This window comes from Bolinopsis microptera, chromosome 3 (genome assembly GCF_026151205.1).
Source record: "Bolinopsis microptera isolate Bmic1 chromosome 3, MBARI_Bmic_1.0, whole genome shotgun sequence".
Lineage (NCBI taxonomy): Eukaryota > Metazoa > Ctenophora > Tentaculata > Lobata > Bolinopsidae > Bolinopsis > Bolinopsis microptera.
This window is the reverse complement of record NC_087074.1, coordinates 16,326,428-16,339,394: the sequence shown is the minus strand read 5'-3', so window position 1 is coordinate 16,339,394 and position 12,967 is coordinate 16,326,428. Positions and strand designations below refer to the sequence as shown.

The window sequence follows — 12,967 nt, the reverse complement described above, 5'->3', positions numbered from 1 at the left end:
ATTATTATGCGCAGGACATTGAAAAGTATTCCTGAAGAATGCGAAACATCATCATCAAAGATTTAGATAAAATAATGTAGCGAATTGTGATGAAAATGAATTTATCAAAGAGCATGATATTGTTGCAGGAGTTGTGGCGGAGGAATACAACAGAATTAGTAGTCTGTCTGTACTAATTGGTACGAAAACCGTAGCACACCAGAACAATTAGCTGCATTCTTTCAAAAAGGATTTGCTGCTGAAGCCTCTATTGTCTATAGTCTATATCGACAGAATAGGAAATTCGAAAATCGCTTTCATCAAAGGAAGGACATATTCCAAACGAATATTCATCAGCATAAATAAGTGGCGTTAAGCAGTAAACATCAGCACTAAGCAGTAAACAGACCGTTTAAAACAATTGCTGAACATGGAAAGATATTTGAAACGTATTATATAAAAAACGTGACAAATTGTGAAATCGGTAGGTTTTATAAATTCTATCCACGTTTTTCCTCATTTTATTTCAACTGAACAAAGCACACAGCTATTTTATTTTAAAAACGGTTTTATGTTTTTTATCTACTTGTAAATACAGCTTTTGAAACGCGAAATTCAGAATTGTTTGATTAATACGATTATGCTAGTGAAACAAAGTTAGAAGAACTATTAATCTGTAAGACTACTTGATGAAATTAAATAAAACGATGACTTTTTTGAAAGATTATCAAAATTAAATTGAAACGATATCCCTTGTCTAATGACATGTTATTCAATTTGGTACAATTTGCACCGTTATCATATTAACAATGTGCCAACTCAAAGAAGCATATTTGAAATTAAGGAACTGTACTTCACCTTAAAGTGGAAAGTCTATATTTTAGAAACGAGTTTTGGCCGTCATATCATACTGCCATTCAACTCAAGGTAGATACATTTAACATATCATACTGCCATTCAACTCAAGGTAAATACATTTAACATTTAGTGATGATTAAATAATTTAATGTGGTGTACTCACATAAACAAGTTTATGTTAAATGATAAGGTTACTCTTTACTATTGAGCTGTTTTAAAGACCCGATGGCCACCCTTAAGGGCTTTGAAACCGGTTTATTTATTACAATATAATAAATAAATAGACTGCAATCGTAACATTCATGTCGATACTAACTAAAATAATATAATCTGTAGTTAAAAGAAAGCTAAGAACTCTTCCAAGAGTATTACTATTAGTAATGGTCGTATATCTCATTACCTGGGGACCCCAGCCTATTAGCACTGTTAAACGTTATAATAAAGTGGTTAAGGCGTATTTAGTGGAACACTGAATAAACATATTCAGATTACCTGTAAATTTCAATTAATTGACAATTAATCGGAAATAGTTGGAATTTATCTTTAAGTTACATGTACTTATACACTGCAAACAAATCTCATGAGGATAAGATAAGCATTAACAAAACCACGATGATGATTAATCACTCTACACTCGACAAAACCAAGGTATCATACACAAAAATTCTTGAAGCTTGAGGCTTCGTGACAAAAAAGCACTTTATGCGTTGTTTTAAAACACACACATACAAATATTTCACACAAATAAAAATAGTTAAAAACAATTAATTTCTGAACAAAAAAAGACACCTGGTTAATCTCAAGACTGAAACCCCTGGTCGCTGGCGTCAGTAAAGTAGCAACCTGAGTCGCAGACCCTCAGGAGACTGTCCAAGCATGAGATCCTTTCGTGGAGTTATACGCGAATCTAACTGCATGTATAATGCGATTGCACCAGTTATTACACTCGGCTGCGCTTCGTGAAATAACTGCAATAATCGAACTCGGCTTCGCCTCGTGCGATTATTGTATCAATTTGCACTCGGCTGCGCCTCGTGCAATTAATAGTGTAATAGCATTATACGCAGTTAGATTAGCGTAGCGTTTTAATACTTTCAACACTACTATATAACAAATAATTTGAGGATTTGGAATCTTACTTCAATACTACTGTACAGTTTTTCTCAGAACTAAAGAGTTTGGAAATCCGAGTCTGGTCCTCAGTACTTGACAGGGCATTATGGCGGATATGAAGTTGAAGAAGAAACTGGAGATAGAGTTGGAGAAAATCAACACCTCCCTTAAGGTAAGAATATCTGAGTGTGATGATGTTAAAAAGTGTACTAATACAAAGGAGGGCATTTGGCAGTCCCTAAAAATGGCCTACAATTTAGCTGAAAAAGCAATCGAAGCTCTGTCTTGCCCACAAGAATCCAGTACACATGCACAGGTTTTAGCTATTGTAAGAGAGGAACTAGCTTCTACACTGCCACATATTATTCAGGAGAGCTTGGCAACAGCTCAGTCAGGTTATTCTGGTGTGAAGTCTTTGCATACTGAGAAGGTCAGGCACACTTTGGTGGTTGAAAAGAAGTCTGAGGACTTGGGACCTGATGGAGATAATAAAATCTCGGGTGAAGAATGGGTAACAGTTGTGAAAAAGGATCTTAAGCGAAAACTGAGCAATATTCCTGTAGTTAGGGCTAATCCCCCTAAAACTGAAGGTGTTGCCAGACTGGTGTTCAAATCCAAAGAGGATCTAGGTCATGCAGAAGAAGCGCTTAAATCCAAATATAATGTCACATCTAAGTCGGAAGAACTGAGGAAGCTTAATCCAAAGATAACTATCTCAGGCCTTGATGCAGACATAAAGACGAAAGAAGAGCTAGTGGAGGGTGTCCTGAAGAAGAATGACACTATCAAGACCCTGATGGAAAATGGTGATGAGTTCAAGGCTGTCTTTATGGATGACAAGGATAGGTTTGCCGTTTTACAGGTTTCATCGGCTATAAGGGAAATTATCAAAAAGGCTGGAAACAGGATCTGTCTGGGATTGGAAATGTACCCTGTCAGAGACAGGTATCACGTTATACAGTGTTATCACTGTCAAGGTTTTGGTCATACAAGTGGATCCATATACTGCAAGTCCAAGGACTCAGACCCAACATGTTTCTACTGTGCAGGAAGCCACAAATCGAAGGACTGTATTAAGAAGAAAGAGAAACAGACAGGGGACATACGATGCACAAACTGTTCACATAGCAAGAATCGATCAGAGAAGTCAGATCCAAGACACAAGGCGTCAGACACTCTTTGTCCATTTTATGTGAGAGAAAAACTGTGGGTGATGTCCAGAACTCACTCATCAAGTGATGCAAAAAACTCCTACCAAATCAGGGTAAAGGAGCTAATGACAAAGAGAACAAAAACCTAAGGGTTGGAACCTTTAATGTCAGATCGCTTGTAAATAAGACAGTGGGAGTGATGGAGCACCTCAATGATCAGAAATGTGATGTTTGCTTTGTACAGGAAACGTTTCTTAAGGAGGCAGATAGTGTAAAGATTCAAGAGATCAAGAGTTATGGCTGGGAGATACTATCAAATCCTAGGAAACACAGAGGTGGAGGAGGTATTGCTTTCCTTTACAGACCAGAAATAACCTTAAAAGTTAACGAAAAGGTAACTAAGTACAAAACGTTCCAGGTTATGGAAGCATTGCTCCAATCTGAGACTGAGACAGATTCGATTCGCTTTGTGAACATATACAGGCCTCCTTATACAAAGAAAGCTAGATACACGGAATGTATGTTTCTAGAGGAGTTCGAGAGCTACCTAGATGACTTAAGTACCAAGACTGGTATCCCTCTTCTGATGGGAGATTTCAACATTCACATGGAGCGTCCTAATGATTTGTACCCTATGAAATTGGTAAGACTTCTACAAGACTATGACCTTTATCAAATCATGCCTATTGTACCAACGCATGAACAAGGTGGTACAATTGACCTTATACTCTCTACAGAAAACCTTAGGTCCAGAATGGGCCCAGTTTCTGTGACCAAATCAGGAACATCCTCCGACCACTTTCTGGTTCATTTTGATTTAGAGTATCACTGCTGTAAGAAACCCAAGATGATTTGGAAAAAGGTTAATTACCGAAATTTTAAAGATCTTGACAAAAACATTTTTAGAGAAAGTTTGAAGAACTCATCTCTGTGCCAAGGAAACTTTGACTGGTCACTAGACGAAGCTGTTACACAGTACAATGAGGTTCTTTCGAGCCTTATGGACACCCATTGCCCAGAAGTGGACAGGAAAGTGAAAGCTAATGAAACTCCCTGGATTGATGAAGAGCTGAGAGAAGTGAGAAGAAAGAGAAGAAGAGCAGAGAGAGCTTGGAGGTCTGGAAAAGGACTTAAATCAGCGTACGTAGGACTTCGGGATAAATTTCAGGGTATGGAGTTTGAAAAAAGAAAGGGATACTATAGAAACTCTATCACAGCTTCATCAGGTGATATTAAATCCCTTTACAAGAAAGTCAATCGCTTGTTGGGTAATTCTCAGACAAGTATGCCATCTGGAAATCCCAAGGAAGTTGCAGATGATCTAAAAGCTTTCTTTTCTGGAAAAGTGGAAAACATCCGGTCCTCAATTGAAAACCTTCGTGATGTACCGGCCGAACCCCAGGAAAACCCGAGAGGTGATAAAAAGGAGTCAAAGTTAGAGACTTTTAAAGCAGTAGAAGTGTCCGAGATGGAAACCCTGGTGAAAAGTATGTCAAATAAGTTCTGTGACTTAGATCCAATACCCATGTTTCTCCTGAAACACTGCATTAAAGAACTAGCACCATTTCTCTGCTACATCGTCAACCTTTCCATTGAAACTGCTAAGTTTCCATCAGATCTTAAGAGAGCAGTGGTCAGACCCACCCTCAAAAAGGATGGAGCAGATCCTGACTGTCTAAAAAACTATAGACCAGTTTCAAATCTCCCGGTTATGTCCAAAATCCTTGAAAAATACATACTCAGTCAACTCAACGAATACTTGGATGCAGAAAATCTTCATTGTCCAGTTCAGTCTGGTTATAGACCAAAACATAGCTGTGAAACTTTATTATTGAAAATGACTGATGACATTCTTGGGGAAATTGAGCAGGGTAGAATTGTGACACTGGTCCTGCTAGACCTTTCAGCAGCTTTCGACACAATAGATCATAAGATACTTATCAGAAAACTCTTAGCTGATTTTGGAATCACAGGTAAAGCTAACAGCTGGTTTGAGGATTATCTTCATGCAAGATCGTTCAATGTCAAAGTTGGTCAGGAGCTATCTGATGTAATGTGTCTTCTTTTTGGAGTGCCTCAGGGATCTTTGCTTGGACCGATTCTGTTCATCCTGTACATTAAACAACTTCAGAAGATAGCTGCTAAATATGGGATTCGTATTCAGCTATATGCAGATGACTCGCAGCTCTACATTTCTTTTGAACCCCTAATACCTGGAGAACTAAGTGAAATGAAAATTAAGATCAATGCCTGCCTTGATGAAATAAGGGCCTGGATGCTTGAAAATTATATGAAACTTAATGAGTCAAAAACAGAGCTACTAGTCATTGGGAAGCCTTTGGTTCTTAGAGAATTTGGACAGAATCAAATTTCTGTTAATTTTGGGAGTACGGAAGTGATGCCAACAGAATGTGTCGGTGACAATTGGAAGAGTTTAGGAGTCAAACTAGACCCAGCTCTTACCATGGAAAGACAGCTAAACAATGTTAAACAGAAGTCAATGTGGGCATTAACTAATCTGAAGAGAATACGATGTTATCTTGATGAAAGTTTAAAAGTTATGCTAGTGAAGCAACTGGTTATATCGAAGCTTGACTACTGTAATGCACTGTATGTTTGCCTACCGATGAAGTCACTGAAAAAGCTCAAATCTGTACTGAATGCTGGAATACGATTCATCTATAACATCGATGACCGTGATGTAGATCTTCTTGAATACTACAAAAAAGCACACATTCTCCCCATTGAAGAACGAATAAGTTTCAAGATTTGTCTTCTGGCGTATAAGGTTATGTACAGCCAAGCACCACCATATCTGTCTGAACTTCTTCAGATTGACTCCCAGGCAGCATATTCTAAAACACGGCAACTGTCTGGTGATGACTTAAGGTTTAAGGTTAGTAGACCCAGTAAAATCAGGCTAGGTGATAGGAGGTTTAGCAACGCAGCCCCAAAACTCTGGAACTTGCTACCGTATACGGTAAGAAAAGCTAACAACATTGATACTTTTAAACGGGCTTTAAAAACCCATTTTTTCAATAATCTAGAACATACCTAGTCGTATTTATATTTGTGTTCTTTTTTAGAAAGTTCCTAGAACCTGGCCTTAGTTTGTAGATTATTCCATGGGATTTTTTAACTGTCATGAGTTGTGTGTATAGTTACACTTACACGGAGTCCGGAGAGACTAGACTGCCATTTGCCATGCCCTGGCTTGTTTTTATTTTTATAAACCTGTATCTTTGGCCGGTACCACACGATTGCAGAGTTGGTAGCACATGCTTCGGCAATCTACCTGTACCTCAGTGAACCGGTGGGTGAACGGCAGCTTGCTTGCAAGCTGTTGGGTACAGGGTGATGTAGTGTGCGAGTTCCCTTAATTGGGTGCGACAATACTCAGGGAAATCGGACTGGGGATCCGTCGGCCTGGTCTACTACCTTGAGCAACTCATTAAATGATTGTGTGGTATTGACGGGGATGCAGGCCTCAGTTTGTGTTTGTTGTTTTGATCTACAAATAAAGAAGAGTGTATAATGAAGTTCAATTAATTAAATTCTTTTGAATAAATAAAGGTAACCATTATGTGTCGAGATTATTATTTTTCTCTTATAGTTTATTCCATCTGATGTCTGATTGTACCACCATGTCTGTCGTATAATATAGTTTTTAGACGTTAGTGTTACTAATAAGCAGTTTAAAGGAAATTGAGAATTTTTTGTTGGAGAATTCTAAATTATTAAAGTTTTATCTTTGTTTGGACAGCCGCTCTGACATTAGTAGCTAGTACCATTCTTGGTTACTAGTTGCTAATATGAGCGGGATATAAATACTTTGTTATTATTATTATAAAGGGTCTCAATAAGAGGTCTCGACTGCCTAGGCGTCAAACCTTGGCAGTCGGTAGTTTTCCTCTGGCCCGGGATCAGCTGACCCTAGGGACCAGAGGGTAAAGGTGTAGAGACTATGTGTATCTACAAATCTTTCGAGGTTGTTTTTACAAGAGACAGGGCTTGCTACGCAAGGGAAGAAAACCGGGAGAAACAATCACAAATTATACAAATAAATATTATAAAACCTAGCAAAAAGAAATTCAAACAATCCTACACTACTACAAATGTTTATTACATACTACAATGTAATACACGATAAATAAATGCTGTATAATCAAGAAACAGGGCTTGCAGGGCAAGGGACGGAACACAGGGACTGGCTACAGAGTGTATAAAACAGTGATTCAGCAAGTACCCATTGGGTATTGCTGAATCTGACCCACAAAATACCACAATCAATACAAGAATATACAATATTAAACAAACATCATGTTTATACAAGAATCAGGGCATGCAGAGCAAGAGAAGAAAAATAAGAGAAAAACTCCAACACATGTATACCCCTTAGTCCAGTAAATAACAATAATTACTTGTACACAAAACTGTATAATATAAAATACATAACAAATACACAGTCTACCCAATATACGGGTTAAAAATTGTATAAACAAGAGACAGGGCTTGCATAGCAAGGGAAGAGATATAAGAGGACCAGGTAAAAAGTGTTTATTACAGTATCCAGTGAAGAATAAACTAAATATAGAGTATCTACAGTGTATTATACTCTCAATAATATCATATGTCTAAGACCATCCTGAGAATTCTGGCTGATCCAAGCAGAGCTGTCTTCTGGAGATTAGAGATGCTCAGATTGCAGTGGACTGCGTCGAGGTGTTTACGAAAGTTAATGGTGATAGTTCCTAATGCGCCTATCACCACAGGGACGATTGTGACCTTTCGTAAATTCCAGTTCTTCTTAATTTCTCTTTTTAGGTCTTGATATTTCAGTATCTTTTCTTGTTCTCTATCCAGGATCCGGGTATCTCCTGGGACTGCAACGTCAATGATGGTTGCTGCGTTGGTTACCTTGTCTACCAGGAGGAGATCCGGTCTGCAGTGTTCGATAACGTGGTCCGACTGGACATGGAAGTCCCACAATATCTTTACTTTTTCGTTCTCCAGCACCTTCTCTGCCCGGTGTTCGTACCACCTTTTACTGCGTGGGAAGCCGTATTCCTTGCACAGACTCCAGTGCAATGCGGCAGCTACTTTGTCATGCCGACACTTATATTCTGTCTGTGAAAGTTTTGGGCACCCATTCAGTATGTGGTCTATTGTCTCGTAATGATTTCTGCAGAGTCTGCAGAGGGGAGAAGAGCCAGGTGTTTTGTCAATCCTGTGCTTCACATAATTAGTCCTAAGTGCTTGGTCTTGGGCTGCTATCAACAATCCTTCTGTCTCCTTCTTCAAGTCTTGTTGAGTGAGCCAGTTCCAAGAGGTTAACGGGTCCGCTATACCCATCATCTGCCTTGCGAACTGTCCGTGCATCACTTTAGCAGTCCACTTCTCCTTGCGGATTTCCTCGCGTTGTGTTCGGTCGATATCTTTCTCTATCTCTTCACCCAAGAGTATCTTGTCTTTGACAAAGTAGTCCTTCAGAGCAATCAGTTCTGGGTCTCTACTTCTCACCACATAAGTGGTGAGTGCATTCTCCTCTCTCTTTACGACTTCCTCTATACTATGTAGCCCACGGCCACCCAGTTGACGGCTTACGTATAACCGATCAACATCTCCTTGGGGGTGGTGAGCTCCATTTATCCTCATCAGTTTCCTGGTCTTGACATCTAAGGCTTTGGTCTCTCCAGCATTCCATGAGAGAATTCCAGCTCCATATCTTATCACAGGTACAGCCCAGGTGTTAATTGCTTGTATACTATTCCTGCCATGAAGCTGGGATTTTAAAACCTTTTTAACTCTTCTGATATACTCTTTTGTAACCAGTGCTTTCATCTCTTTGTGTAGTATATCATTGGCTTCTAGTATTCCCAGATACTTATAGCCCTCGTCCTCCAACTCATGGATCTGTTCACCTGTGGGTAGGGAGATGCCTTCGAAAACGGCTCTTGCTCCCTTCTTTACCTTCACCACGGCACATTTCTCTAGCCCGAATTCCATTTTTATGTCACTGCTGAACTCTGCTGTGGTATTAACCAGTGTTTGCATTTCGTCTTCACTCTCGACATACAACTTGAGGTCGTCCATGTATAGCCTATGCGACACTTTTGGTCCATCTTTTCTGTCCAGAGAATATCCTATATCATGCTTATTCAAAAGAATGGACAGGGGTATAAGACTAATGATAAAGTGAATAGGTGATACTGAGTCTCCTTGGAATAGACCTCTATTAATTTTAATTCTCCCAAGGGAAACTTTACCAAGCATCAGGTTAACATACGATTGTTTGAAGGAGGCTTCAAACAGGTCTATGATGGATGAAGAGATACCACACATGGTCAAACAAGACAGAATCCAGGAGTGTGGGACGCTATCATACGCCTTCTTGTAGTCTATAAACGTCATGTTCAGGTTCCGCTTCCTTCGTTTACAGTTCTTCAGAATGAGTTTGTCTATCATTAACTGTTCTTTACATCCTCTGCTCTTCTTCTTGCACCCTTTCTGCTCAGTGGGGAGGAGTTTTTGCTGGTCTAAATGGTTGTATATGGAATCTGTGATTAGACCAGTGAACAGTTTCCACATAGCTGATAAGCATGTAATAGGTCTGAAATTGCCTGGGATGGGTCCTTTGGAGTGGTCCTTTATGAGCAGGTACGTGCGTCCCAATGTCATCCAGTCTAGGATATCAGCGTTGGTTAAGCAATTCATAAGTTGATCTGCAATCCTATTGTGGAGTTCTTTAAAGTGCTTTATCCAATAAGCATGCAGTCCGTCTGTACCAGGAGAGGACCAATTGGTCATTTTCTTCACTCTATCTGCAACCAGGGTGTTAGTTATAACGAACTGTCGCTGTTCATCTGCTGAGGCTAGTGCTGTTCTGACATCCGGTAACCATTCAGCATCACTGTTATGTTCAACCGGCTGCTCCCATATGTTCTTCCAGAACTTCAAACAAGAATCCTTGTCAGCCTCAGGGTGGGAGATATCCTGTTCTTCAGGGTTTGTTTGAAGGTTTCTGTAGAACTGCCTCTGGTTGTTTCCAAACAACTTGTTCTGGTGGTATCGTTCGCATCTTTTATTAAATCTCTTTATCTTAGCTGCTTTTGCACGAAGACGTTGCTTGAGCTCCTCAATGATGCATGATATACCCTTTTTCTTCAACAGGGGGTGACGTCTGTTGAGCCCTTCTAGTATTTTTTGTTTAAGTGTAATACCTTTCTTCTTCTCCTCGAGATAAGAGATGTCTTTCCTCACCTGGGTAATCTTATCTTCGATTCTTCTTTTCCATAGCGGAGTTTTCCGCTTCTCTGCATTCTTATTTGCAGGTTTTTCATCAAGTCTTTCGCTGACTAAATGTGCTCCTGCAAGCAATAAAGTGTTGGTTTCAGTGATTGAAGAAGTAGGAATCTCTGCTATACATGAGTTGATGAGAGATGTTTCCTCCATAAGCTTCTTTCTGTTCACATGTCTCAGGGGCTTGGTTTCTATCACTGAAGGGTCTTCTAAGAGGGTTTTTAGCCGCTCAATGATTGCCTCCTTGTCAAAATCAGGTACCGTTGCGGTGGGGGTGAGTTCTTCGGCGGCAACAGTTGGGATAGTTGCATCCCTTAACGTCCTGATTGCTTGGGAGACTGTTGGTAAAGCTTGAGTTGTCGTTGTTGGGGCCTCTTCCACTACGCTAGGTGGAAGAGTACCTCGAATCTCCAGTAGTTCTATGTCTGAGAGGAGATTATTATTTCTGATTGACCTTGCTTGGTCTGCCAATCTTTGTTCTGTACAAGTGAAGAGTCCGGCATCATCCCACAGTGACCGGAGTCTCATTCTGTAACCAGAGCGGGATGGTTGACTCTGGTAATACAGCGTCATGAGCTGTATGTTGTCCTCCTTGCTCCACGTGTGACGAGTGGAAGTCTCAGTGCGAGCCTTCCTCTCACGGCGAGCTGGAGGGGCGATGTTAGGTTGTTGATCCTGCTCTGACCCATTAGTAGGGAGAGTAGGAGAGTTTGAAAAATTTGAGAGAGAATTCATATCATAACTGGGGGACTTGAAATACCCCCTAGAGAGTTGGCAGGGAAAACAGAGCACTGAGCGTTGCCCCGCGTCGCCCAGCTCCCCAGGTAGCTACCTCCTGGGTAGTAGACCCGTTAGTAACCATTTAACCCATGGCCACACATCCTTTTGTCACGAGTCCACAACTTAAGATTGGGGGACATCTGCGGGTCAGTCCATGCCCGGAAAGAAAACCACTAGGTGTCAATTGCACCTAGTCAAGAAACCAAGAGCTAGAGCAGAAGGATAAAAGATTTTCACCAACGAGAGGCAAGAAAGGGAATTACCCGGGGGACAAGTAAAAACAAAACAATGAAATATAATATACAATGAAATATAATAATATGATTACAATGTTATAATTATTCGAGTGTGCTGGGTATGGTAACATTATAGAAAGTAGTATTTCCAAAGGAATGATATTCTTTCAGTACCAGCAGTCTGTGCTGCTATGATATCGAATAAAAATCAGGAGATATATTATCTTAAAATCCTAAAATACTGCTGTCTCAGTTACAGATATTTTTCTTGGTTTTTCCATTTTGTGCTTTTTTTTTCTTTTTTTCTTTTTAACTTTTTTTTGTAATTTTCTTTTCTTTTTCCCTCCTAAACATGAATATTTAGCAAGTACAAAATCTCATGATAGCATTAAGTGATGTTGAGAAGGGACATAAGAGCCTGAGGTTCTGGTGGTCTACAGGTGTTTCACCAGCTGTTTGGTCAAGTTCTAGCCCGTTACTTGGACTAGTAACGGGGGAACTAACAGTGTTAATAGTTTAAACTTTGTGCTATAACTGAACCTCAGGAAGAAGACATCTGGCAATGCCAGGGAGTGAGTAGCTCTAGCCGGCAGCCATCCAATGGACTGCTGCCGTTACCGACCCCGGGGGTGCTGACCACGAGTATCAGCCTCGGACCCACTACTCACTAGCTCTGGTGTTCTGAGCGGGGGCCTTATTATTATTATTATTATATAATACAACATTGGTTAAAGGGTACGGAATCGACGGTTATAAGGAAATATTTGGTGAACTTTGTCACACTTATAATACGATACCTCTTTTCTACTGTGATGTGTCCTCAAAACCATTTTAACTCATTATTTGATGGTTCTTCTACCGATCAGTATCACAGCCCTAATATATGTTGTTTTGAATGGTTGTCTTATACATGCACTTGGTTATTGTGAAATGAGGTAAGTCTGTCACATTATATGGAATTTTCAATTTTGGACAAAAATCATTTATATCTGATTTTTGTTTGAAAAGTGTGAAAACTCCATATAAGGAGTATGGACAATACAGTTGATTTAAGAGAAGGCAGTTTGCAGTTGCTGATAACATTGTCACAAAAATGAAGTTAAAATTTCTTGTCCTTATTTTCAAGAACTTTTCCTCTATTAGAATTCGATATTCCTTCATTTACTGTAATTAATATAAGCGATGTTCCTTGTGTAATTGGGCACTTACTCCCTTCCCTGATTCCTTTGATTGCCGTTTCTCTTTTCCCCGCGATTCTCTCTTCTGTTAGTTTTAACAAGCTAATATACTTATATAAGTTGCGTTGTTTAATTAGTATTATATTAGTTGTGCATTTACTGCAATTAATGTGAGCGATGTTCCTTGTATAATTGGGCATGACTGGGCTACCGGACAACTTCAGTAGTCCGACAACTACCGGACAACTACCAGACTACTTTCCCTAAAGTTAAACATTCCTCATTATATATTTTCTTAAATATGTGACAGAGTAAACCTGGGCGCACCATTTAACAAAAAATATGTAGGTAACCGTCATATGTATATCCATCC

At 39.7% G+C, this 12,967-nt stretch overlaps 4 protein-coding genes across 7 annotated transcripts in view; 1 reads left to right on the top strand and 3 right to left on the bottom strand.

Annotated features, from left to right (window-relative positions):
* LOC134812705 (POU domain, class 2, transcription factor 2-like) overlaps positions 1-12,967 on the bottom strand; it is a 1,142,226-nt gene that overhangs the window by 1,029,615 nt on the left and 99,644 nt on the right. The window lies entirely within an intron of this gene.
* LOC134812719 (obelin-like) overlaps positions 1-12,967 on the bottom strand; it is an 89,705-nt gene that overhangs the window by 55,897 nt on the left and 20,841 nt on the right. The window lies entirely within an intron of this gene.
* Positions 1,933-12,967, top strand: part of LOC134812710 (CUE domain-containing protein 1-like) — a 46,427-nt gene continuing 35,392 nt past the window's right edge. For all 4 annotated transcript variants that reach the window (XM_063820242.1, XM_063820240.1, XM_063820241.1 and 1 more), the window contains exon 1: positions 1,933-1,961. The gene's annotated coding sequence lies outside the window, so the exon portion shown is untranslated. The remainder of the gene's footprint in view (positions 1,962-12,967) is intronic.
* LOC134813242 (uncharacterized) lies at positions 7,728-11,135 on the bottom strand. The gene has a single exon (XM_063820930.1). It carries the CDS (start codon positions 11,133-11,135, stop codon positions 7,728-7,730), a length of 3,408 nt encoding a protein of 1,135 aa, XP_063677000.1.

What these genes read in the sequence shown, in the direction of transcription:
- LOC134813242 (XM_063820930.1), bottom strand. Translation starts at nt 11,135, where the DNA reads ATGAATTCTCTCTCAAATTTTTCAAACTCTCCTACTCTCCCTACTAAT.